We start from the raw sequence: 23,878 nt of genomic DNA, 5'->3' as shown, positions 1-23,878 counted from the left end.
GCAGGAATTGAACCCAGCTTCCCCTGGACTGAAGCTGGTTTGATACACTAAGTCCCTTTTAGTATATACATTCCTTAAGCTTGTTCCTCTTGTAACATACTTTCTTATTATTGTTAAATATTTCCTATTATTTCTAATAGAACCTATAGGATGAGAGGATGAGAGAGTATTTTAGCTAGTTGTCTCCCTTCCCTGTTCCCTCTTCCCCCCCCCCCAAAAAAAAAAGAACAAACATTTTGGCCTCAAAAATCAGAAACATAAAGGTAAAGAAATATTTTACAGCCACCCTTTTTCAAAAGAAGTCATTGTTGACAAAGTCTAGGGGAATTGGTGGTTGACTTGTGTTTTGGTCTAAATATGTGCCCAAACTATGAAGATGTGTGAGCTAGATATGAAATATAAAGAATTGCTTAGATTGCTGAATGGATCCAGCCATTCTGGAGAGCACTTTGGAACTATGCTCAAAAAGTTATCAAACTGTGCATACCCTTTGATCCATCAGTGTTACTACTGGGCTTATATCCCAAAGAGATCTTAAAGAAGGAAAGGGACCTGTAAGTGTCAAAATGTTTGTGGCAGCCCTTATTGTAGTGGCTAGAAATTGGAAATGAAATGGATGCCCATTAATTGGAGAATGGTTGGGTAAATTATGGTATATGAATGTTATGGAATATAATTGTTCTGTAAGAAATGACCAGCAGGATGAATACAGAGAGGATTAGAGAGACTTACATCAACTGATGCTGAGTGAAATGAGCAGAACCAGAAGATCATTATATACTTCAACAATACTGTGTGAGGATGCATTCTGATGGAAGTGAATATCTTCGACAAAGAGAAGATCCAATTCAATTCCAATTGATCAATGATGGACAGAATCAGCTACACCCAGAGAAGGAACACTGGGAAATGAATGTGGACTACTTGCATTTTTGTTTTTTTTACCTTCTGAATCCAATTTTTCTTATTCAACAAGAGAACTGTGCGGATCTGGACACATATATTGTATCTAAGATATACTTTTAACATGTTTAACATGTATGAGACTGCCTGCCATCTAGGGGAGGAAGTGGAGGGAGGGAAGGGAAAAGTTGGAACAAAAGTGAGTGCAAGGGACAATTTTGTAAAAAATTACCCGTGGATCTGTTCTGTCAATAAAAAGCTATAATAAATAAATAAAGAAAGAATTGCTTAGGGCACTGAGAGATTGTCACTTATCTATGGGGACTTATATAAACCTATTATATTTGAAAGGGGGGTAAAGGAGTGGGAGGGGTGGGGGGAAGAACTTGAATCCAACACCTCCTGTCTACAAGGCCAACTTTCTATTATATAAAAGCACAAATCTAGAACCGATCTAGAATTTTAAAGATTATCTAAACCAATCCCTTCATTTCAGAGATGAAGAAATCAAGGCCCCAGAACTTAAATGATTTAACTAGGTCCAGGAATGCAGTAAATGGCAAAACTGGGTTTCAAATTTCAGCTTGGATTTAGTCCTCCAAGCTCAGCACAAGTTCACAGAAACCCCAGAACACCTCTTTCCAATGATGTTTCATTATTCCTAAAATGTTATCAGTACCATCATTTTTCTTATTCTTAGGGTTGTCTAGCATGATGTGGTCATGTGATTTGTGAATTAAGAATTCCTATTATGACAAGATGGTGACAGCTGCACTTACAGCCCCCACCTTTCATTCAGAGGGAGCAGGGATGTTGGGAAGGGGCAAAGAAGGGAGGTAGAGAGAAGGGCCATCAAATAGTGGACTCAGATCGGTCATTAAATGAAAGCAATTGGAATAGCTATTGTCCTAAATCAGGATGTTACATAAAGATAAAATTAAATAACATGGAAAACACTTTACAAACCTAATGGGCTATATAAAAAAGTTAGCTGCTTTTGTTCTTGTTTAAATAGGTCTTCTCTTATTCCCTTGAATCGAAAGCTATAGACTTTTCTTTCTATTTTATGTCTTCACTTTCCCTTGACTTTTGTCTTTTGAGAACAGACGTTGCACAAAAGTAAATTGTTTCCAAAGAAAAATGCTCCTTAGTTTTAGAACATGACACTTTTAGATGGAGTAACCTGAAGTCGGTTACCTGTAATAACCATACAAGTAAACATTCCAAAATTCTATTTTAAACAGAAACTTATAGAGGGGATTCGGAAACATCAATGTTGCTGTCCATACCATTATCTCTAATTAATCAAGCAGCTCTTTAAAACAGCAGGGGTTCGAAGAGAGAAAAGGGAAGAAGGGAGACTATTGTTTATTTTTGTTTATTCTCAAAGTGGCAGAGAAGCAGCCGCAATTTACTATTCAGGACAATTTCTTATCCTGGCCAAGCCCTTCGAATGTGGATGTAACCGGAGAGTTTAAGGAAAGGGCCCTATAGAAGTGACTGTTGGGAGCTTCCCTGAAACCGAAAAGCAAAGTTGTGAGGCTTTCTGGCCCCGTACTGGTGTGGGGAATACCTGCTCTGCTCCGCTCCTGGCTGCTCCCACTGCACATCACCTAGCTAGCAGTCAGTCGCTTTCCCATCTGTCTTCTAACCCACCCCAGACTCATCTCTCCTCCTCCACCCCGGCACCTCCTCGTCGCCCCTCCTCCGGTTCCTCTGCCTGCCTTCTAGTCTCCCCTCCCCCGCCCCCGCCCCCCATCCCCTCCTCTTTTTCTCACTATAGGCAGCCGCGGCTGCCTGGGCTGAGAGTCATTTGAGCTCCCACCGCAGACATGGCGACGTTGACAGTGGTCCAGCCGCTCACACTGGACAGAGGTAAGCGCCGCTCACTCGCTCTGGCAATTGCTTCTTCTCCTCCAGCCTGTCTGTCCTCTCTCTCTCTCTCTCTCTTCTCACCCACTGCCAACTCCCAGCCGGGCAGAGCCGGAGGCGCTCAGGAGGCAGGGCTGGCTAGCTGGGCTTTTTCAGATGGAGAGGCTGGGGACGATTGCGCAGGGAGGGAGAGCGATACTTTTCTTCTTGCCTTACATCTATCCTGCCTGAGCGGCCACAGCCCCGCTGCCCCCGTGCGCTCCGAGCGCTCGGCGTAGCTCGGCCCTGGGAGCCCGGAACCGGTGGCTGGTCTGCTTCACCTGGGCTGGGCTCCGGTCTTCCATTTACCTTCCCCGTGCCCCCGCAGTCGCCCCCGCCCCCTCCCCCGCATCTGGCTTTGTTTCCATCGCGGCAATGGGACAGCTAGGAGCTAAGGGCTTGGATTTAGGGGGGAGTGAAGGGGAGAGCCTTTTGGTGGGGGAGGGAAAGTGCAGTCGGCGTGTGGGGAGGAAGGCGAGGAGAGAGCGAGAGAGCGAGAGCTAGAGAGCAGGAAGGAGGAGGCTAGCTGTCCTCCAGCTTCTCTCCCCCTCCCCCCTTTCCATTTTCTTGTGGGTTTGGGGGCTGCAAAGAAGGGCACTCAAAGAATAGAGGGTGAGCGTCCAAAGGACAGGGAAGTTTGCCCGGACGACCGCCTGCCGGGGAAGTGTCTGTCCATCCCTGACCGCTGGGTGGGCACACTCTGGAGGTCGCTCCTGCCGGATGCGCCCTGCGGCTTGACTGCCCTGTCACTGAGCTGCTCCCCTCCAGTTAAAGAGAGATCCAAGAGGCCGGGATCCGAGACCAGGGGTGGGGGTCAGCCAGGTGCCTAGGAGACTAGCTTCCCTGGTCCCTTTGAGCTCTGAAAGGGCTACAAGGAACGTGCGTCTTGGGCCGGCTGCCAGAGCTTCCAATGGAGCGAGCAGTTTATTACTCCCCAGCTGACTGAGCATCCCCCATGCCCTAGACTCCTTGCCTGGGAGTGTAAAAGCTGAGGAATATCTGTAGATTGATTTAAAATTAAACTTTAGACCCTTTGAACCTATTCTTCCCGACCTATCTCTCTCTCCCTCCCCCACTCCGTTAATTGTATGGGAATAGAAGGTAATCAACGTTTGCGTCTCAGACAGGACAAAGGTAAAAGCACCTATGTGGTCCATGCAATGCGAGAATGTGTTTCTTATGGCAGCAGATGGGAATAACTGTAACTTGCTTTTATTTGATCAGTTTCCTTTTTCTGGCTCATCCGGCCGACTTTCCCCGAGCTCTCCAGCTGGCTCCCAGCTCACACTCTGCAATGGGAGGGCATTCCCTTCTTCCCACTTGCAGCTGGTGAATTTAGGATCCTGAGAAACCCCTTGGGAATGGTGTGCTCGGAGGGAAATTATTTGGTCCGATGTGCCTCTAAAAATATTCTTTCTAGAGGATTAAACTGAACTGTAGGGCAAGGCACAGAGCACCCTGCTATGAGTACAATGAAAAAAAATCCAACTAACTCAGTTTGAGATTTTTAATTTAGAGAATTTGTAAGTTACTTTATCAGAACTTATTGGGGCTAGAACAGATGTTGTATGGAATCCATGGCAACTTTGTAGTAGGAGTGTAAAATTCAAATAAATAAATAGATTCCACAATGGGAAGAAATGTTGGTCTGCAACATCATAAATTAATAAGTATACTTAGCTCAGAAATGTATTGTTCAGTTCATGGTTCACCTTCAGTATTATCATCTGCCCAAAGCAGAGTCAGTCCATTGCCTTTTAAGAGCTAACCAGATGGCAAGCCATTAGTAATCATGAATTTCTCAAGTATTATTGTTTTAATATTGCACCCTGTATAGACTCTCATTTTTGAGCTAGTCTCTCAACACTTTAAACACACCAAACAAAACACAACTTAAAATCACAGGCTGTAAAGGACTTGCATAGCACTATGGGTGGCTCCTCAGCTGAGTTATTGGAAAGCCCAAGGTTTTTAGCTAATGTCATTCCACTCCATGGCCATAGTTATATGATACATGGCATTTGTATTAAGCATTTAAGTTTGCAAAGTGTGTCTACATATAGGATCTTATTTTTTTTTCTTTTCAAAATGCATTTGGCAGGGGAGGTGAAGGAGGAATATGCTGTATTTGAACTAAGAGGATTTGTGTTCAATTTCTGACTTTTCAAGCTGGTGACTTAAAAACTCAAAATTTCCAACTCAAATCTATATTCCCATGAACTTATGTGATTATTGTGTGGTAATTATCTCCATTTTACAATTGAGGAAATTGATGCTAAAAAATTAGCTAACATTTACATAGTGATGTAGGGTTTGCAATGCTCTTTACTTATATTATTAGCTCATTTGATCCTTATAACACTTCTATGAATTAAGTTCCCCCTTTTACTCTTGAGGGATTAGGGACTGCGAGAGAGGTTGTAATTTCTCAGGGTCACACAGCAAGTATCTGAAGCATATATGGAATGCAGGGCTTCATGATTCTATGTCCATTCTCTCTTCCCCATGTCCTGTTGCCTCCCAACCTTTTCAAATGACTTGCAAAAATGCAGGAAATTAGTCCTGAAACAGCTAATAGTATATGACTGGCTTTGCACTGGTAAGTGCTGGGAGCTGCCATCAGTGCAATTCCTTAAATGACTGATAAAAGCTCTTCAGGATAGTGAGCAAGCTTTGTGTGGTACTTTGATTACTGCAGCCTCTTGTGGAAGAATATGGACAGATGCAGAGGTGCTGTTAGAAGACCTGTCTCAATAACTATCATTTAATTGTGTTGGCTTGGGATCCTGTAGGAAATACTGTTAATGAGAGAAGTCACCCTTTTATATTGTCATAGAAAGGAGAGTGTCCAAACTTTTTTTTTTTTTTTTTTTTTTTTTTTTTGGTCTTGGCAATCCATTAAGCCTGTCCAGTAAACTTGCTTATCCAGTGCACAGAAAGCATGGCTAGGAAAAGAGAATATTTATATAATACTTAGCAGTTTCTACATACACAATGTTATATTTAAACTTCACAGTCTTCCTATTTGATAAGCAGGATGTGCTATATGACCTTGAGCAACTCCCCCAAAATACTTAATCTTATTTCTTCATCTGTAAAGGGAGGGAGCTGGGTTAGGTAATCCCGAGAACTTTTCCAGTTTTAATCCTTGTATTTTTATTTTATAGAAAAGGAAATTGAGGCTCAATGAGAAATTGAAGTACTCAAGGTCACAGAGCTAGTTAAGAGACACTGGCAGGAAAAAAAAGTCCAGATCTTCTGATCACTAGGAAAAAATGTGTAACAGATTACGGATTAATGATTTGTAAGGGTGACTTTGCATATTTAATGCATTTCTAAAAAATGTTTTGTTTAGAAATTATTATTAAACTAGTGAAAGTGACTATATATCTTTCAAGTTTTAAATTACTCATTTAAAAAAAATCATATTTTTACATAGGGGGAAGCAAAGCGTTAAAATGCCCTTGCATTTTAGAAGCAACATAAACTTGTGATAAAAAAATTGATTTGAGTGACAAGTTTTTAATTTTTTTTAACCTTGGGGCTTTAGAAATAGGGACTCAACTCCTATTGGTTGGGTTTTTGACTTGTAGTTGCTTTGGTTTTAACTAGGCTCTCAGGTTCATGATTTAAAAAAAAACAAACAAAAAACAAACAAGGAAGTTGGGGATTATAGGGAGAAAAGTCCAGTTGGTGGGTCATCCTGGCCTTCTGATCTAGGTTGCTCTCCCATGTGCTGAAGTATGTGGTTTACAGAATCTTTGTAAACCAAATAAATTGGAAAAAGTCCACTTTCCTATGTCCCTATACTCACATTAACACTTTGAGTGACTCTGAATGCTTCTTTTTAACCACATATTTTAAGAAAGAGAGAGCCCCTAGAGGAGCCAGAAAAGAACCTTGGAACATCCTTCAAAGCTGAATTCAAAAGCAACCTATTTGAAGCCTTTTCCTCTCCATTTCCCTCCTACCCTCAAATAATTATATTTCTATTTTGCTTTCCCCCAAATTATGCTTTTTATTTGCACTTTCCCCCAAAATTATGCTTCTATTTCACAAATAATTTTGTAGGGAGACAGAATTTTCTGCTGACTCAAACCCAGCACCAAAATATCAGGTTTTGCTACTTACAGATGTAGATAAGAAAGATAGGAATGTGCATTTAGGTGGACAAGAAACAATGGCTTTTTCTATTTGTAGTTTGTGTGTGTGTGTGTGTGTGTGTGTGTATTTGTTTGGGGATATTAGTTTTGTTTGTTCTTTGTTTTGTAACTGATCTTAGTCCTGGGAGGAGATCAAAGCCTTCTTTTACAGATAACTAATTTAGGGTTTTAATCCCAAGATGCTCTCAGAAGTAGCATGCAAATAAATTTGAAACAGAACAAAAGATAAGGGAATTAGGTATTATTCACTATTTTGCTCACATTCCTGTCTTTATTAAGTGAGTAGAGACTACCATGAATTACTATGGTTGCAGAGATATGATCTGTATCTTGGCTATTTCTGGGAACATATATGTTCAACATTGAGGGACATTTGACCCCTTTGGGGGGATGGCTCTGGGAATGGCTTCATTATCACCAATAATCACTAGGGTGCCCACTTGTTATCCAGGCTATTTTATGATGGTCATTGTGTCACATATTTGTGTCACATATGTAGCAAAGCCTGATTGCTTTGGTGATGCTTTTTGGCCATGAAAAAACCTGAAGGTGTGCATCTATTGTCTCCTTAACTGTAACCTACTTGAAGGCAGACAGGCTTCTTTTTTGTTTTTGTACCCCCAGTGGTAGCACATTATTTGGCACACAGTAGGATCGTAATCAATGTTTGTTAATTGAATTAATTTATTCTGGTCTCAATCCCATAACCATGGCAATATTCAAGAGAAGGGTTTGTGAAGATGAACCTAAAATAACTTAATAATAAATGAATAGATGACCAATCTTGCACTTAGAAATTATAGTGGAGGGGGTGAAGAGGGAAAAAGAGGAAAAGCAGTTCCTCAATCTCTTAAGTAGTTTTTGGCTTCTCTTTTAACTTTAGACTTAGCCTTAATGTGTTCCAAGCTATTTTTCTAAATATTAACTGAAAATAGAAATAACTATGATGCTGTAAGAAATAGAAGACATCAATAAAAGCTTATTTAAAGAATGAGATAAAGATTTAAAAATTTAATTGAAGACCCCAATTTACATATCATTTGGCATAAATCTATATATTGATTTTTAAGAGATTCAGTCAATAAAACATAGCAATTTCTATGATAAGCAGAGTTCAATATTCTTTCAATACGTGGCATTACCATGGGATAAGAGTAGTAGATTCTGACAGAGAAACTGAAATGAGCCTCTTCACCTTCTCCTCCCTTTACTCCATTCAAAATATTTTTCTTCCCAGGGGTTAGACTTCTCATACTTTTCTCTCTAAATCTGGGGGTGACCTGTGCCCTGGAATAGATGGATCAAATCATTATCTCCTGAAATCTGGGACACCAGGTAGTTTAATAGCACTGGATATGGGGCCAATTAACTACATATAAGGTCAGATTAGATTTAAGTCTTTTTGATCAGATATCAGGCACTTTTCATTTTAAGGGCAGAGAAGATAATCCAACAGAATCCTTTGAAGCATCTATTTTTATCATCATCTTTTTTAAACATAACTTCAAACATCCTACCTTATTTATTTATTTGTTGGGAGATTGGGTCTCTCTATCTTTCCTTTGTTGGAATTGCAATAGCCAAGACCCAACCAATCCCAAACATCCTTTCTTTAGCTTGGTGTCTCTAAACTCTTGGGAATTCACCATACTGATGAAGAACTTAATGTGAATTTCTAATAGCCTTTGACCCTACTATTACTGAGAACTGAATCAATTAGTTAATCCACTAGTCCCATTCCCCATCCTGTACCACTGCTGCCTTTACCTTAAAACAAGGTATTTTGCCACCCTACCAGGTCCCTACCTTATTTTAAAGGAATCTTTTAAATGAAATTTAGAAGAAAAAATGAGAATCTAGAAACAAAGTTAAAAATAATTTTTTTGGGGGGGATGGACAAAAACAGCTTTTCCTAAACATTTTAATGCCATTTGCTTGGGACGTGACAAGCTAACTTGGCCTACTAAAAATCATTTTTTCCCTATACATTAAACCTGTTTTAGAAGATGTACCTGACCTATCAGTAAAACTGTTATATATACTATGAGGTTTCTGAAGCCATAATTATATTAATACATGAGCAGTATAGCAATTGATGGTTTGGCTTTTTTTTAATCATTTAAAAGAACAACCCAAAATACCCAACAATAAAATCTTTGCCCTTTTCAAAAATTCAAATATAAAAATGAAGAGCTGCTGTTTTGTGGATTTCAAACTTCAAGAAAATCATTTTCTGTAAGAGCTAAAATTGAATGCAAATGAATTCCCATGGTACTCTAGACTTCTCATGAAATGGCACAACAGTAAAGATCTCTCCTCCTCCTTTCTCATTTGTTAAACCATACAGAATTTATTACTTCATGTATCTTTCAATCCAAGCCTTGGGCTGCCTGTAGCATTTCCAATCAGCAGTATTCACCAGTATTTATAAAATCCATATTAGACTGAAAATTGTTTTTGCTTCCATTCCAAAGGAGTTCTCTCACCTTGTTATTCCAAACATTTAATGTCTAGAGGAGGAAAATCAGGTTCTTTTTTGTTTTAAACTCATTAGGCCCACAGGACCTAAGACTGGTGTGTATGTGTGTGTGTGGGAGGGGGGAAGGAGGTGATAATGTTTAATGGAGGTCTGCTTTCCACCCTGCCTGTCTTCCTTCTGGCAGATGATAAGCAGACCAGACAACTTTGAGTCCACCAACAATTTAAAGATTGTTTTCTCATTATATCCTATTTATGCTTCACTGGCCATTTTCAAAAATTCTTTTCATAAACCATTTGCTTCTTTAAAAAGCCTTATTTGAATACTTTTAATTCACAGTAAAGCTACAGTTCATGGGATCATAGACTCAGAGCTGTAAAGGACCTTAGTTAGAGGTCATCAAATCCACCACCACTCCCCTTTTTTAACAGATGAGGAAGCTGATTCTGAGAGAGGTCAAGTGATTTTTTTAAAAAAGAATTTTTTAAAGAATAGATATTTCTTCTCCAAAAGCATTACCATTAATAGTGTTTTGAAATATTTCTGGCACCTTAGACTGAATTATGCCATGTTTGCCTTCTTTCATTGTTAAGCAATGATGTCTTGTAAAAACAAACAAACAAAAAAAAAAAACTATGAATGCTCATCTCTAAGCATTAAAAAAAAAATATGAGTATCAAAGTGATTGGTGTACTAGTGAGTCAACGAGACCTGAGTCTTGTGTTAGATACTTACTGATTGTGAGATCACTTAACCTTTGACTACCACAGTTTCTTCTTCTGTAAAAACAGATTAAAAATAGCACCTTCATCTGGAGCACCTAAAAAAAGCTTGTCATCACACTTCTAAGACTGTGTTCACTTTGCTTTACACTGAGACCCATCCAAAATGCTAACTGGTGGGCATGTAGCTTGTTTTCACTTTCTGGTACAGGTATCTACAACGAATTCCAACGGTTCCATTAAGGAGCAGGGGGAAGAGGACTTTGGAGATTAGTGTATAGTGGGAGGTTGCAGGAGCATGAAGGTGGTATCATAAGGATTTTCTAGTGGCAAAAGTTGCCATGGGTAAAGGTGAATTTCATTGCTAAAAATGTGGATAAGAAGTTGACCCAGTCAAATGAAATTATAGCCTCATAGATCATTTTCCCCATATATAGAATGGGAATATGTATTAATAATAATAATAACATCTTTCAGGTTGTTGTGGCAATCAAATGAGAAAATAGTCCTAAACCACTTAGTACTAGCACAATGCCTAGTACAAATACACCTAAGTGCATGTATTCGCATATACATGTGCTTGCATGTATACACACATTTATATACACATATATATACCCACACACACATATATATAAGGTGAAAAATATAATATATTACATTGCAAGTAATATGCATGATAGACTAGTTATAGTAATTATCTTATTAATTATTAAACATTTCTAATTGTCTATTTCAGAGGCTATCCCACATTCTCATTTTATAAATAACTAGTTATTAGTTAACTAAGATTACATAGATAGTAGGCATCAGGTTTATAATTTGAAGCCTAGTCCTCTGGGTTCAAAGCTCATACTCCCCTTTTTACTGTGCCATAGAAAATCATTATAAATCAAGACAGACCCTGTGAAAATATAGTAGATAGGGCTTTCCACTACCTCAGTATTGTCCCTTCAAAGTAGAGCACCCTACAAAATAGGAAAGAGTAAGTATATGGCTAAGTGGTGGTGGTGGTGGTGGTGGGGTGCAGATGTCCACTCTGTCAGCTTTGCTTTCTTAATTGTGCAGTAAGAAGCAATATGGAGCAATATAAAGAGTGCTCATGTCAGAGAGCCCAGGAAACCTTAGGTTTAGTCATGCCTCCTGAGTCTTGTGGTTTTGGGGAAAAGTGACTTCTAGTCACTGAATCTTAGCTTCACAGTTACAAAATCTCACAGTTGAAAGGAACCTCAATAACTCATACTTGAAAACTCTGCTCTCTAATAAATCTTATACTTCTGGACCTCCAATGATAAGAAACTGACTCATTCTTAGTTTAGATAATTTAAGTACTAGGTGTGGGGCAGTGAATCTCTGAGGTCTGGGCTGAAATCTTGCCCCTTATCTTATACTATGTAATCCCAGGATCATTGAACTTCTATCTATGCTACTTCCCTCCCCCACCAACTTTAAGTTGAGAGAAAGACTTTAGATTTTCAATGATAAAGGGAATTTCATTACTGAGACTTTCCCCCATATGGATGATTACAACTTAGACCTATTATTCCACAATTTTAAAGAATGCATGTTTTGGTAGAATGAGTTTCTTAAGTAGATGAAATCACAGATTTATTCTCCCTCATAAGAATATATAGATATAAACACGTCATTTTCACTGTCATAATTATCATTGTCTCCTCATCCTCTTTTTTTTCTTTTCTTATTCCTTGTTTATTTCTTCATCCTTTTATCAGTCTTCCTTTTCTCCCTCTTCTGGTTCTCCTCTTAGTCTTATCCTTTCTCTTATTTCTCTCTATCACAGTGATAAGCCTGTAGGTATTTATTACATCTCCTTCTCCCTTTTCTTTTAGACAAGGACTTTTCAACCAAGGAGGGGGAAACATACGGAGATAGAGACAGAGAGAGACAGAGTGGGGGGGGGAGAGAGAGAGAGAGAGAGAGAGAGAGAGAGAGAGAGAGAGAGAGAGAGAGAGAGAGAGAGAGAGAAGAAGAAGAAGAAGAAGAAGAAGAAGAAGAAGAAGAAGAAGAAGAAGAAGAAGAAGAAGAAGAAGAAGAAGAAGAAGAAGAAGCCCTTTGAAATCTCTCTGTGACCTCTTAAGGGTCTGTGACCTCTAGGTAAAGAATCCTTTATTTAGACCAGTCCTGACTTCAGAAGGAGATTTCCAATTCTTTTGCCATATTGGCCATTATTCTCTGGAAGAGAATCAGTTTGTATCTTTAAAATATGGGAACTGGACTTGAAGATCACTATCTTCCCCTTCCAGCTCTGGTTTCATTGATTTGATTATTCTTTGGCCATGAAGCAACTTAGAAGAAAAAGAAAGACGTTTTGACATTAAGCTCCATGAGGTTTGATGAATCTCTAAATGTAAAATCCATATGTGTGACTGTTGGCTCTGTGCAGTAATAAACACAGAATAATCTGAAATGGATTTAATTTAAAGTTTCTCAGGTGTTAGCAAATGTGAACATAACCTTTAAAATATTGATTATCTTAATGTGCATTGCTTTTAACTCACAGAGAAATTAAGTTCGTTCACCATTGAGTTGCAATGCCTATAAAAGTTACAAATGTAAATAAATACCAGATAGAAACAAATATCCCAAAATGCTTTAAAATAATTTAGTGTGGAAGCTTGATTTGAAGAGATATGCAGATAGAAAAATGTCTTGGAACCAAATCTAGGACTTCTAATTTAAACTGATGGTAATTTCCCCTAAAAATGTTGTAGTGATTTCAACTCCAATTTACTTTGTTATTTTTGTGCATTTTCCCAATATAGTGATAAATTTTCCTTCTTGGTATGAAATCTTTAGGATATGGACCAAAGCAGGAACATTTTCATCTTGCAGAAAGTTATATAAATCTGCAATATTTTATTAACAAATCAGATACCAAAAGAAACCTGCAGTCAGATGACAGGAAAGAAATAGCCTTTAGGAAACTAATGAAGTCCTGTTCTAAAGTAGGGAAATGGAGAAGAGAAGAAGAAGGGAATAGATAAGCATTTATTTGACATTTATTATGTGCCAGGTACATATTACAAATATTATCACATTGTCCTTTCTAAAGTATTATATGTGCCTTCTCTTTTCATGATGAAAGAAGGAAACAGCTTAAAATTCTTCTAACCCTAAACAGGCAACTAGGAAGTACACTGGAGCAGTAGGCCTGGAGTCAAGCAAGGCTTCTTTTTCCTGAGTTCAAATCTGGCCTTAGACACTTTTAAGCTATATGATTCTGGGCAAGTTATTTAACCCTGTTTGCCTCAGTTCTAAAATGAGCTGTAGAAAGGAATGGCAACCACTATTTGCAAGATAATGGCAAATAAAAGGAGGGGGGTTACAGAGAGACACAACTAAACAACAATATAACCCTAAGAACATGGCCAGCATTGTTTTCCTATATGACCAGTGTTGTGTACTTATGGTAATATTAAGGTTTCAGATAGTGACCTGAGATTCTTAAATCATGTTCTCCTTTAGCCTTAATGTTTAATAGTGAAAGATTTGGAGCCATCTTCCAGATCAAAGCAAAAAGGGTACTATCAACAGAAAGCCTTCCATAGAATTATCTTCATCACTTATCATCAATAATGAAAGGAGAATAAAAGTTGAGTATAATAATAAATAAAATAAAAAATAAAAGTTTGGTCTAATAAAAGAATAAAACAATGTGTCAGGAAGCATTTCATAATGATCTGAATTTGTAGGCTTGCAGTCAAGGAGACCTCAGCATGAATCCCACCTCAAATATGGGTATGAAATAATTACATTATAATATGAAATTATGATTATGTCCAGCATGACCCTGGGCAAGTCACTGAATATTTGTTATCCATACTCAATTTCCTCATCTGCAAAATGGGAATGATAGTAACACTAACCTCACAGGATTTTGAAGAACAAATGGGATAATATATAAATTGATATGTATAAAGTTCTATGTAAATAATGTTATTGTTATAATCATAACAAGTCATATTAATATGCTTATTAGAATAATTAACATAAACATGGTTATTGTTGTCATTGAAATGTAGTATAATAATCATCTCTAATCTCAGGGTCTGAGTTTTATGTCCTATCACATATGAACAGTTCAGAGTCTCTGTCTCTTGGGGTTCCATGGGGAGAGACATGTCCCTGGAGATAAAATTTCCCATCCTACCACTGCCACCTATGACTATCTATGTGATCTTGGCTGAATCTTCTTTTTTCTGACTTGTAAAATGAGATTGGACTAGATAGCTGTGATCCCTTCTAGTGCTAAATATAGGTTTTTCCTATTTGCAAAATAAGTTTAATAGGACCAGAATTATACCTCGAGACTGTGGAGATCATCTTATAGTTCAACTTTCTAGGAAAATGTTCAATGTCCAGTCTACTGTTGCAAGTAAGGAGGAACAGAGCTGGGAATTAAATCCAGATGAAGTGACTTCAAAGGCAGTGTTCTATCTACTGAACCATGCAACTTCCTTGTGATGATGAATATAGTGATAATGATGAAGGTATTGTAAAGCATTTTGCAAACCTTAAAGCATTATGTAAAGATGTCATTGCTATTACTAGGGACTTGGGGTTCAAGGGTTCTTAAATTCCAGGGACCCATGTATCTTAGAGCGGTGGTGTCAACCTCAAATAGAAATGGGGGCCACTAAAATGTACCTGTGGATCTCCAGAACTTCACACTGACTTAAAAAAAAAACCTCCACATTTATATATTCTTTCTTTTATCAATTTTGTTCAGTCATGTCCAACTCTTTATGACCCCATTTGGGGGTCTCCAGCTCATATTACAGAAAATTGAGCAAATAGGGTTAAGGGGCATGCCCAGGGTCACAGAGCTAGTAAATGTCTGAAGGTACATCTGAACTTAGAAAGATGGATCTTCCTGACTCCAGCACTCCTTATTGTATCTGGAATCCTTATGGGAATGAGATGCTTCCTATAATTCTATTTTTTAGAGAATTTAGTGTGAAAATTTCTTGAATTTTAACCATTTGAGATAGAAATCTTTAAAAAGAAGAGATGGATCAGTGGATAGAGCATCAGCTCTGAAGTCAGGAGGACCTGAGTTGAAATTTGACCTCAGACATTTAACACTTCGTATGTAGGTGACCTGGGCAAGTCACTTAACCCCAATTGCCTCAGGAAAAAAAAAAAGAATAGTATAAACTTCTCAACCTTCTAAAACAGACTATTTCAAACATATTAAATTAAACCCAGAATTAGAATTAGCTAATTTACCTAAGTAAAATTGGCTTTATTATATATTTAAAAGTAATAGCAAATTGTACATAATAGATTTGCAGTTTTATGTGCAATCACTTTTTTATTACATGATGTAGAAATGCTTGTTTTATTTAATAAATTAAATATAAATGAATGAATAAAAAAAAAAATTGACTTTCCGGACAGGCTCAAGGTTTTTGCATGGGTTTTGAATCATCATTTTAGTAAGACCTTTGTTAGTTACTCACAGTTCTGTTCCAGGTATTTAAGATTGTATCAGATGAGCGATTTTTAGGTAAGTTATGCTACCTACTATACATTCACAGTTAGCACAATTAAAGTGATGGCTTACATCTGGAGAGAATTAGTGGAATGGCATGTGACCACAGAATAGTACTAGTTAAGTGAGCCTAGCATTATCCAGCCTTTGATTTTAGCCTCCTCAGACCTGGAATCCAAGGAGGTTTACTACTGACAACAGACTAGACGTATCAATATTTTTCTGTGAATTTCTCTGCTCAATTTTATAACTATCTTAGAAATTCCTAACTAACTAATATGTTCAATATGTTTAGCAGTTGGTAGCATGGTGTAATGGATAGAGGGCTAGTTCTAGATCCAGAAAGACCTTATTTTCAAGCCCCATTCCACCTACCCATAACACTGTCAGAATGATCATAAGTCCCTAAACCTTAAATTTCAAATAAGATATTGACTTGCATTGGCAGAAGTTCCTTAAAACAATGAATTCACCACTGGTCTGATCCCTTATCCTTTTTTTATAACAATAATTTAAAAATGTTTCTTGTACTCTTTTGGGAAAATTGGGGAGGAATTATATTTTTAAATCTTTTTTCAACTGAATGAATTTTACTGAATTTGCTAGAAAGGCAGATTTCATACTTGCAAATTGCCAGTTCAGTTTCTAAAAAGACAGCTTGAGGAATAAATTGTTTTATTTGCAAATAAAGAGCTTTATTAGTCTAGAATAAATGCGAGCCTTAGGCCATCCTAAGAACAGTGTGACATCTACTACTGCAGCTTTGCAAATACCAGCTTTACCTGGATGAGTCATAATTTATTCTGGAAGAGCAAGAAAACTGTCCATTGCTTCCCTTGGGGAAGAGAGGATGGTAAAATAATTATGGAAGCCAGTAGCCAGATGAATTTTTGCACTTATTTGCACATTTGATGGATAATACAGGGTCTGAATCATATTTCTATCAGAATGATATTATCACTGCTATTTGCTTTCTTTCCTAAAAATAAAATTCAATTCACATAGTTTAATGAGACAGTATGGTGAAGTATGCTAGAAACTAAAGCTGGACATTAAGTTTAATAACATCCTACAAGTGTATCATATAGTTATTAATGAAACTCTTTGCAAAGCACTATGCTTAGGTTCTGGGGGATACAAAGTGAAGGATGGAAGAACTGTGGAACAACTCAACGAGTTGACATTGTGCTTTGGAAGACAATATGACCACAGCTAAGCAGATATGAGACAAATTAAGGAGAGCACACATGTGGAAAAGTAGGAATTTCCATAAGAAAAAAAATCCTTAGGATTCAAAAGGAGCAATTTTATCACTTTTAAATTTTAGCAAATTCTACATACTTGATATAGATGCTGCTACTAGTCCTCTTTGGAAGTGTCAGCATTTAACATATAGGAGCCTCATGTGTTATTTTGGTTTTCAGGATAGTATTTTGGAAATAAGTTGAAGCCATAGAAATGTCATGTAAAGAACATATTCCTATGTTAGTCTTTTAATATTTCTATGACAATGAAAGAGAATAAATGTAGTTAATAGAGCTGAGAGTAACATCCAGCTCTAAAATTCTATAATTCTTTGATATGGCCATTGAATTTACCAATATAATTTCATACTTTTGGGTTTTGCAGTAGAAAGGGTACAGAGGACTAGGTGAAAATGATGCCTCCTTGTAATCTGTGTGATCCAGGAGAAGACACCTACATTCTCTAGACTGCAACTTCTTTTCTGTAAAAATAAGGCCATTAATTCCAAATGACCTCCACCTTCAGATCTCTAGTTTGTTGACCACTCTGTATCTATCACTATGATGTTGCCAAACTGGTGTTTTAAGAGGATCCTAAATGCAAAGCTAGAAAGGACCTCATAATCCTTTTGCTTTGATTTCTTTATTTTACAAAGGAGGAAATTGAAATACTTGTCTCTTACATAAGTGGTATACTAAGTAGTAAATATCAAATACAGCATTAAAACTGAGGAACTCTGAGCAAGTCACTTGACTTCAATTTTCTCAGTTTCCTTATCTATAAAATGAGGATATTAGCATCTACTTGCCAATTTTGTTATGAGGACCATATGGAATAATAAATATTCTTATAAATGCCTGGCAAAGAGTAAGCATTGCATAAATGTTAATTTTATTATAATTATTAATTATTTTATTGTTATAAACAGATCCAGAGTCACTGTTCTTTCCACTTTGTTTTGGACCACATGTAATTACTTTTTTTCAGAGACAAATTGTTAAGTAGTCAAGTGTCAAACGTAAGTTACGCAATATGTTCACTATGATTGACATTAACATTTTAGCAGGGATATTACATACTAGAAAAACTGGAAACTAATTTTATAAAGATAGATAATTTTATTTCTCTGGGCTAAAAGAGATATTGATTTAAATGCTAGTCAGTTGTGAAGATTTTTTATTTTAAATGTTTGATGAGACATGTTTTTATATCACATACTTTTGTTAGTAATATCCTTCTTTCTTCCCCAACTCCCAAAGGTTAACCATCCCTTACTATAAAAAAAATTCAGCAAAACTAATCAATGTATTGAAAAAAAATAAGGATTGAGATTCTTTGCAATGTTCAGTGCCAACAGACTCCCATTTTTAGAAAGGAATGATAAGAGATATTTTCATCTTTGAAACCTAGTTTGCCATTATAATTTTATAGCAATTAATTTCTGTTGGGTTTTTGCTGTTATTGCTGTTTTGTGGCTATAATTCTTTCCATTCATCTTATTACAGCCATTGTGTTCATTGTTTTTCTGGCTCTGTTCACTTTGTTTTGAATCACTTCATGTAAGTCATTTAATACTTTTCTGTATTTATCATATCTATTGATTCTCATAAAATAATAATATTCCACTATATTCTTTTGTCACATTTTAAATATTTATTAACTGTTGGTCATAGTAAATATTTTATCAATTGATGGACATCTGCTTATTTCCAATTCTTTGTGACAACAAGTAGTATTGCAATATTTTCTCATCATGAAGCTTTGAAGAGAGGGAGCTGTATCATTGTTGGAGAGGAGAGAATTTGCATTTATCTTTGCCTAGGAATTTCAGGTGAATAGCAACTTGCAAAAGTACTAGACTATCAGTAGAAGAGAAAAAAAAGTACAAAATTCATTCTTGAGACATGATAGTTGTGAGTAAATCACTTAAACATTTTCAGTTTTCTTATCTGAAATAGCACATCATAATACTACCTCCTACCTCACAGTATAGTTATGAAGAATACAGATGATGATGCACATACAGCTTCTTGTAAACCTTAATACCTATATAAATATTCAATACTATATTTTTAGTTATTCAGCAAAAATTCATTTCACTCTTACTATGTACATGGACATTTTATGAAGCAACTTTGGGGATATATATAAACAAACATATTACTTTCAAGGAACTTAACAACGTTGGAAAATAAATATATTATAGAAAGCTGAATTCAGTTTGGGCCTAGGATATAATACAAGTACCTGAGAAATTCCAAAGACTGAAATATAACAGCTAGGAAAAGGAAGGAGTATTAGGCTAGATAGAATAAAATAACACACATTAGAATATTCATATTTATGTATATTTCTTTTTAAAAAGCATGGAAAAGAAATAGCAAAGTTGTACATAACGGATTTGCAGTTTTGTATACAATGATATTTTTATTATATACTATATTATGAAAATGTTTGCTTTATTCCATAAATTAAAAATAACAAAAATTTTAAAAGGGGAAAAAATCCATATTTTTTCCTTTGCTTTTCCCTTTGTCAGTTTTTAAATCCTCTCCTCCTTTTTGAGAAGCAATGTGTTTTAGTAGATACACCGAGCTTTCACCATACTGGATTTTAGCCTCATCCCAGACATATGTTCACTTGTGATTGTAGATAAGTCACTTAACTTCTGAGCACTGATTGACTTCTAAGAGGAAATATAAATTGTTGAGCTAAAAGCTCAACTCTTTCCCAACCTGGTCCCAAGTTGTTCTGGCCTCATCATACAGTATTCCTTCCTCTTACACTTAGTAATCCAGCCAAACTGGTTTTCTCTTGTTCATCACATATAACCCTCCATGTGCTGGCTAAAACCTGGAATATATTTACTCATTCTCTCCTCACCTCCACTTCAGGGCATCCCTTCCTTCAGGTTATAATTGAGACCTACCTTCCATATGAATTCTTTCCTGATACCCTCAAATGCTAGTGCTCTCCAAAATTACCTTATAGTTAATTACTTTGGGTTTATTTATATGTATTCTCTTTATGCTACATATATTTGAATACATACAAGTATACAAGTTATCCCATTTGCACTGAGACTTTTCCCCATCCCAATTTTGACATAAATTAAATGGAATTTTAAGGCATGTTTTGTGGAAACTATGAATGAGAGGCAAAAGACCAGCAATGAAATAGAACAAGTTTTAAAATGCATACTATATATATACCGTATTGTGTCTTTTAATACCATATATATATATATATCACTTTTTCCCTGGGAGAGCCAAAAAAATTTACAAAAATTTAGCAAATTTTTCTAGAGTGGGTAGAAGGTGCTGTGACCTTAACCCCCATGACGTAGAAAGTATAATTCCACGATGTGGAAGATAATTATACACACATCTATCTCTGTTTCTTTCCCTCTGTCTGTCCCTCCCCCTCTTCTCCCTCTCTCCTTCCCTCTCTCCTTTCTTTTCTTCTTTTCTCCATCCTTCTCTCCCTCCCTCCCTCTGTCTTTCCCTCTCTCCTTCTCTTCTGTTCTTCAACATCCTTCTCTCCTTCTCTCTCTCCCTCCATCTCTCCCTTCCTGTTACCTTCCCTATCTCTTTTCTTTTTACCTTCTCTCTCTCCCTCTCTGTCTCTCCCTGTTTCTCTCCCTCTCTTTCCTTCCCTCCTCTCTCCCTCTATTCTTTCTTCCCACCTTCTATTCCTCCCTCCCTCCCTTTTTCTTTCTTACTCTTTTAGTCTCACTTGCTTTCACTCTCTAGTGCTCTCTTTTTCTCACTACACACACACACACACACACACACACACACACTCACACACACACACATTCACACATATGTTATCTCTCCCAATTAGATGTAGCTTAATGAGAGCAGTTTTTTTCATTCTCTGTATTTTTATTATCAGTGCCTGGCACGTAGTAGGAGCTTAATAAATGCTTGTTGAATAGTTTATTTTTGAGGAGGTCTGTTTCTCACTGGGAGGGCTGTAAGCCAAAACAAAAACTTAGCTACAAACTTTTAGAGTTGTAATGCTAGCTTTGTCAAACACTGAGGAAATTCACAAAATCCTCTGAATAAAAAAAAAGATGGGCAAGTTTTGTAATAAGAAAATTGACCTAAATGAAACCTAAACACCAAATGAGAATCAATTAGATGGAATATAATATTAAACCTACTCAGAATTATTCTCTGGCATAAATGTAGCAAAAATGTTATTTTTTCAAGGTCAAAATATACAGTTTGGAAAAGAAATATGTAGCAGAAGGTGGGATCCTAGGAAAAGCAAGTCAGCCAGCTAGCCCCAGCTGATCACCTTCCTACTGTTCTCTTAGCCTGTGTATTGTACACCTGTGTAGAACTTTGCTTACCCATTGGCTTGTGCTTTCTTAAGTGAGACATTTTAATTGCAATTAAGAAAAAAACACCTCTCCCCAATCCCTCATCCTCCCCAAAATGTATACATTTCTATTCAGTAAAAATTAGTTAATGTGTTGTTTGGAGAAAATACTTTTTAAAAAATTTAGCCCCTTAAAGCAGCAGGCTTTTTGTTAAATCTTAAAAGCTAGGATGATTTTTAAAAAATGAGTAATTATTCTGAAATAAATTTAAAATATATGTAACTATTCTGTAAAATACAAATAACTATATTCAGTAATTGTAAAGAAGTCATAAAAAGGGTTCTTGCACCAACTAAGAGGATACTTTAAATCAGGGCTTCTTAAGTTTTTTCTGCTCACAACCTCTTTTTGCCTGAGATATTTTTACATGATCTTGATTATATAATTATATAAAATAGGGATACAAATCAAACAATTACTGATAATAAATCATAATTTTGTAACCCTCACATTCAGTTAACCCCAATATAAGGTTTAAACAAGAGAATAGTAACATGGTTCAGTGAAAAACCTGTTATCAGGAGTAAGTCAAGTTCAAATACTGGCACCAATATTCACTGTGATTCTGAACAAATCATTTACAACTTTTAAAAAAATAGTATTTTATTTTTCCAAATACATGTAAAGGTACTTTTCCTTTTTTAAAAAAAAATGTATTTATTTATTTATTTAATTTTTACAAAAATTTTATGCATAGGTAATTTTTCAGCATTGACAATTGCAAAACCTCTTATTCCAACTTTTCCCCTCCTTCCCCACACCCCTTCCCCCAGATGGCAGGTTGACCAATACATGTTAAATATGTTAAAGTATAAGTTAAATACAATGTATGTATATGTGTCTAAACAGTTATTTTGTTGCACAAAAAGAATTGGAATTTGAAACAATGTACAATTAGTACAATTCCATCAAAATTGATCATCATATAATATTGTGGTTGAAGTATATGATGATCTCCTGGTCCTGCTCATTTCACTCAGCATCAGTTAATGTAAGGCTTTCCAGACCTTTCTGAAATCATCCTGCTGGTCACTTCTTTTTTTTTCTTTTTCTTTTCTTTTTTTTTTTTTAATAGTTTTTATTTACCAAATATATGCATGGGTAATTTTACAACATTGAAAATTGCCAAAACTTTTGTTCTAATTTTTCCCCTCCTTCCCCCAGATGGCAGGTTGACCAATACATGTTAAATATGTTAAAGTATAAATTAAATACAATATATGTATACATGTCCAAACAGTTGTTTTGCTGTACAAAAATAATTGGACTTTGAAATAGTGTACAATTAGCCTGTGAAGGAAATCAAAAATGCAGGAGGACAAAATTAGAGGGATTGGGAATTCCATGTAGTGGTTCACAGTCATCTCCCAGAGTCCTTTCACTGGATGTAGCAGGTTCAGTTCATTACTGCTCTATTGGAACTGATTTGGTTCATCTCATTGTTGAAAATGGCCACGTCTGTCAGAATTGATCATCATATAGTATTGTTGTTGAAGTATACAACTATCTCCTGGTCCTGCTCACTTCACTCAGCATCAGTTCATGTAAGTCTCCGGGCCTTTCTGAAATCATGCTGTTGGTTGTTTCTTACAGAACAATAATATTCCATAATATTCATATACCACAATTTATTCAGCCATTCTCCAATTGATGGGCATCCACTCAGTTTCCAGTTTGTGGCCACTACAAAGAAGGCTGCCACGAACATTCTTGCATATACAGGGTCTCTTTCCTTTCAAAGATAATTTTCAATATTCATCTTTGCAAAACCTTGTGTTCTAAATTTTCTCTCTTCTTCCCAAGACAGTAAGAAATCCAAAATAAGTTAAACTTGAAGTCCCTTAAATTTTTGACAAGTGTAAAATTGGACTAAAAGCAATATTTTAAATTTACTATCTCATGGGAATGTTATGAGGAAAATGCTTTGTGGACCTAAGGTCATAGCTCTCTAGAGCTAGATTCAACCTAGTAACTCCATTGCTTTGTTAAGTAGTTGAGGATAGAGGAGATCTCTGGAAACTCATGACAGCCGAGGACAAACAGGCAGCCAGTAATAAAAGTATTTGAATCCAAGCATTTCCACTCCAGAGCTCTGCCTCTTTCCATAAGTGCTCCCTTAAATGTTTGTATAAATAAGTTAGTAAGAATATTTCTAAGGTAGATTTTGACTGTTAAAGGGATTTTTCAAAACTCTATGCTAAGGATTTTTTGGATCTAAATTTTTCTCTTCTCCAAGGACAGATTTTGTTTTGCCTATAGTACGTTTGATGAGGTATAGATTTAGGGTACCCAAATTAAATTAGGGTTTAAATGAGGTCTAGTGGCAGGTTCAGGGTTTAGGGAGTCAAATGGAACTCCCCTGCAACCCCTCAGGATTCGGTGCAAGGATAGGGAGTTAAATGAGGTCTAGTGGCAGTGCAAGAGTACCCTGTAAAGGAATTTTACAGACCTGAAAACCTAGATTGATAAGAGGTTTATTATGGGGATTGGAAGTAAGGTTCAAGTCTAGTTAGTAAAAGGTGAAGGAAGAGATAAAAGGGAATGGGAAAT

At 36.5% G+C, this 23,878-nt stretch overlaps 1 protein-coding gene across 3 annotated transcripts in view; it reads left to right on the top strand.

Moving 5' to 3' along the window:
• The first annotated feature begins 1,696 nt into the window (after nt 1–1,696).
• Nucleotides 1,697–23,878, top strand: part of LIN7A (lin-7 homolog A, crumbs cell polarity complex component) — a 184,948-nt gene continuing 162,766 nt past the window's right edge. For all 3 annotated transcript variants that reach the window (XM_074270863.1, XM_074270866.1, XM_074270862.1), the window contains exon 1: nt 1,697–2,778. In XM_074270863.1, coding sequence (XP_074126964.1) covers nt 2,736–2,778 — 43 coding nt within the window. In that variant the 5' untranslated portion in view covers nt 1,697–2,735. The remainder of the gene's footprint in view (nt 2,779–23,878) is intronic.

Source organism: Sminthopsis crassicaudata, chromosome 5 (genome assembly GCF_048593235.1).
Source record: "Sminthopsis crassicaudata isolate SCR6 chromosome 5, ASM4859323v1, whole genome shotgun sequence".
Taxonomy (NCBI): Eukaryota; Metazoa; Chordata; class Mammalia; order Dasyuromorphia; family Dasyuridae; genus Sminthopsis; species Sminthopsis crassicaudata.
The sequence above is the reverse complement of the archived record's forward strand: the minus strand, read 5'-3'. Positions and strand labels throughout refer to the sequence as shown.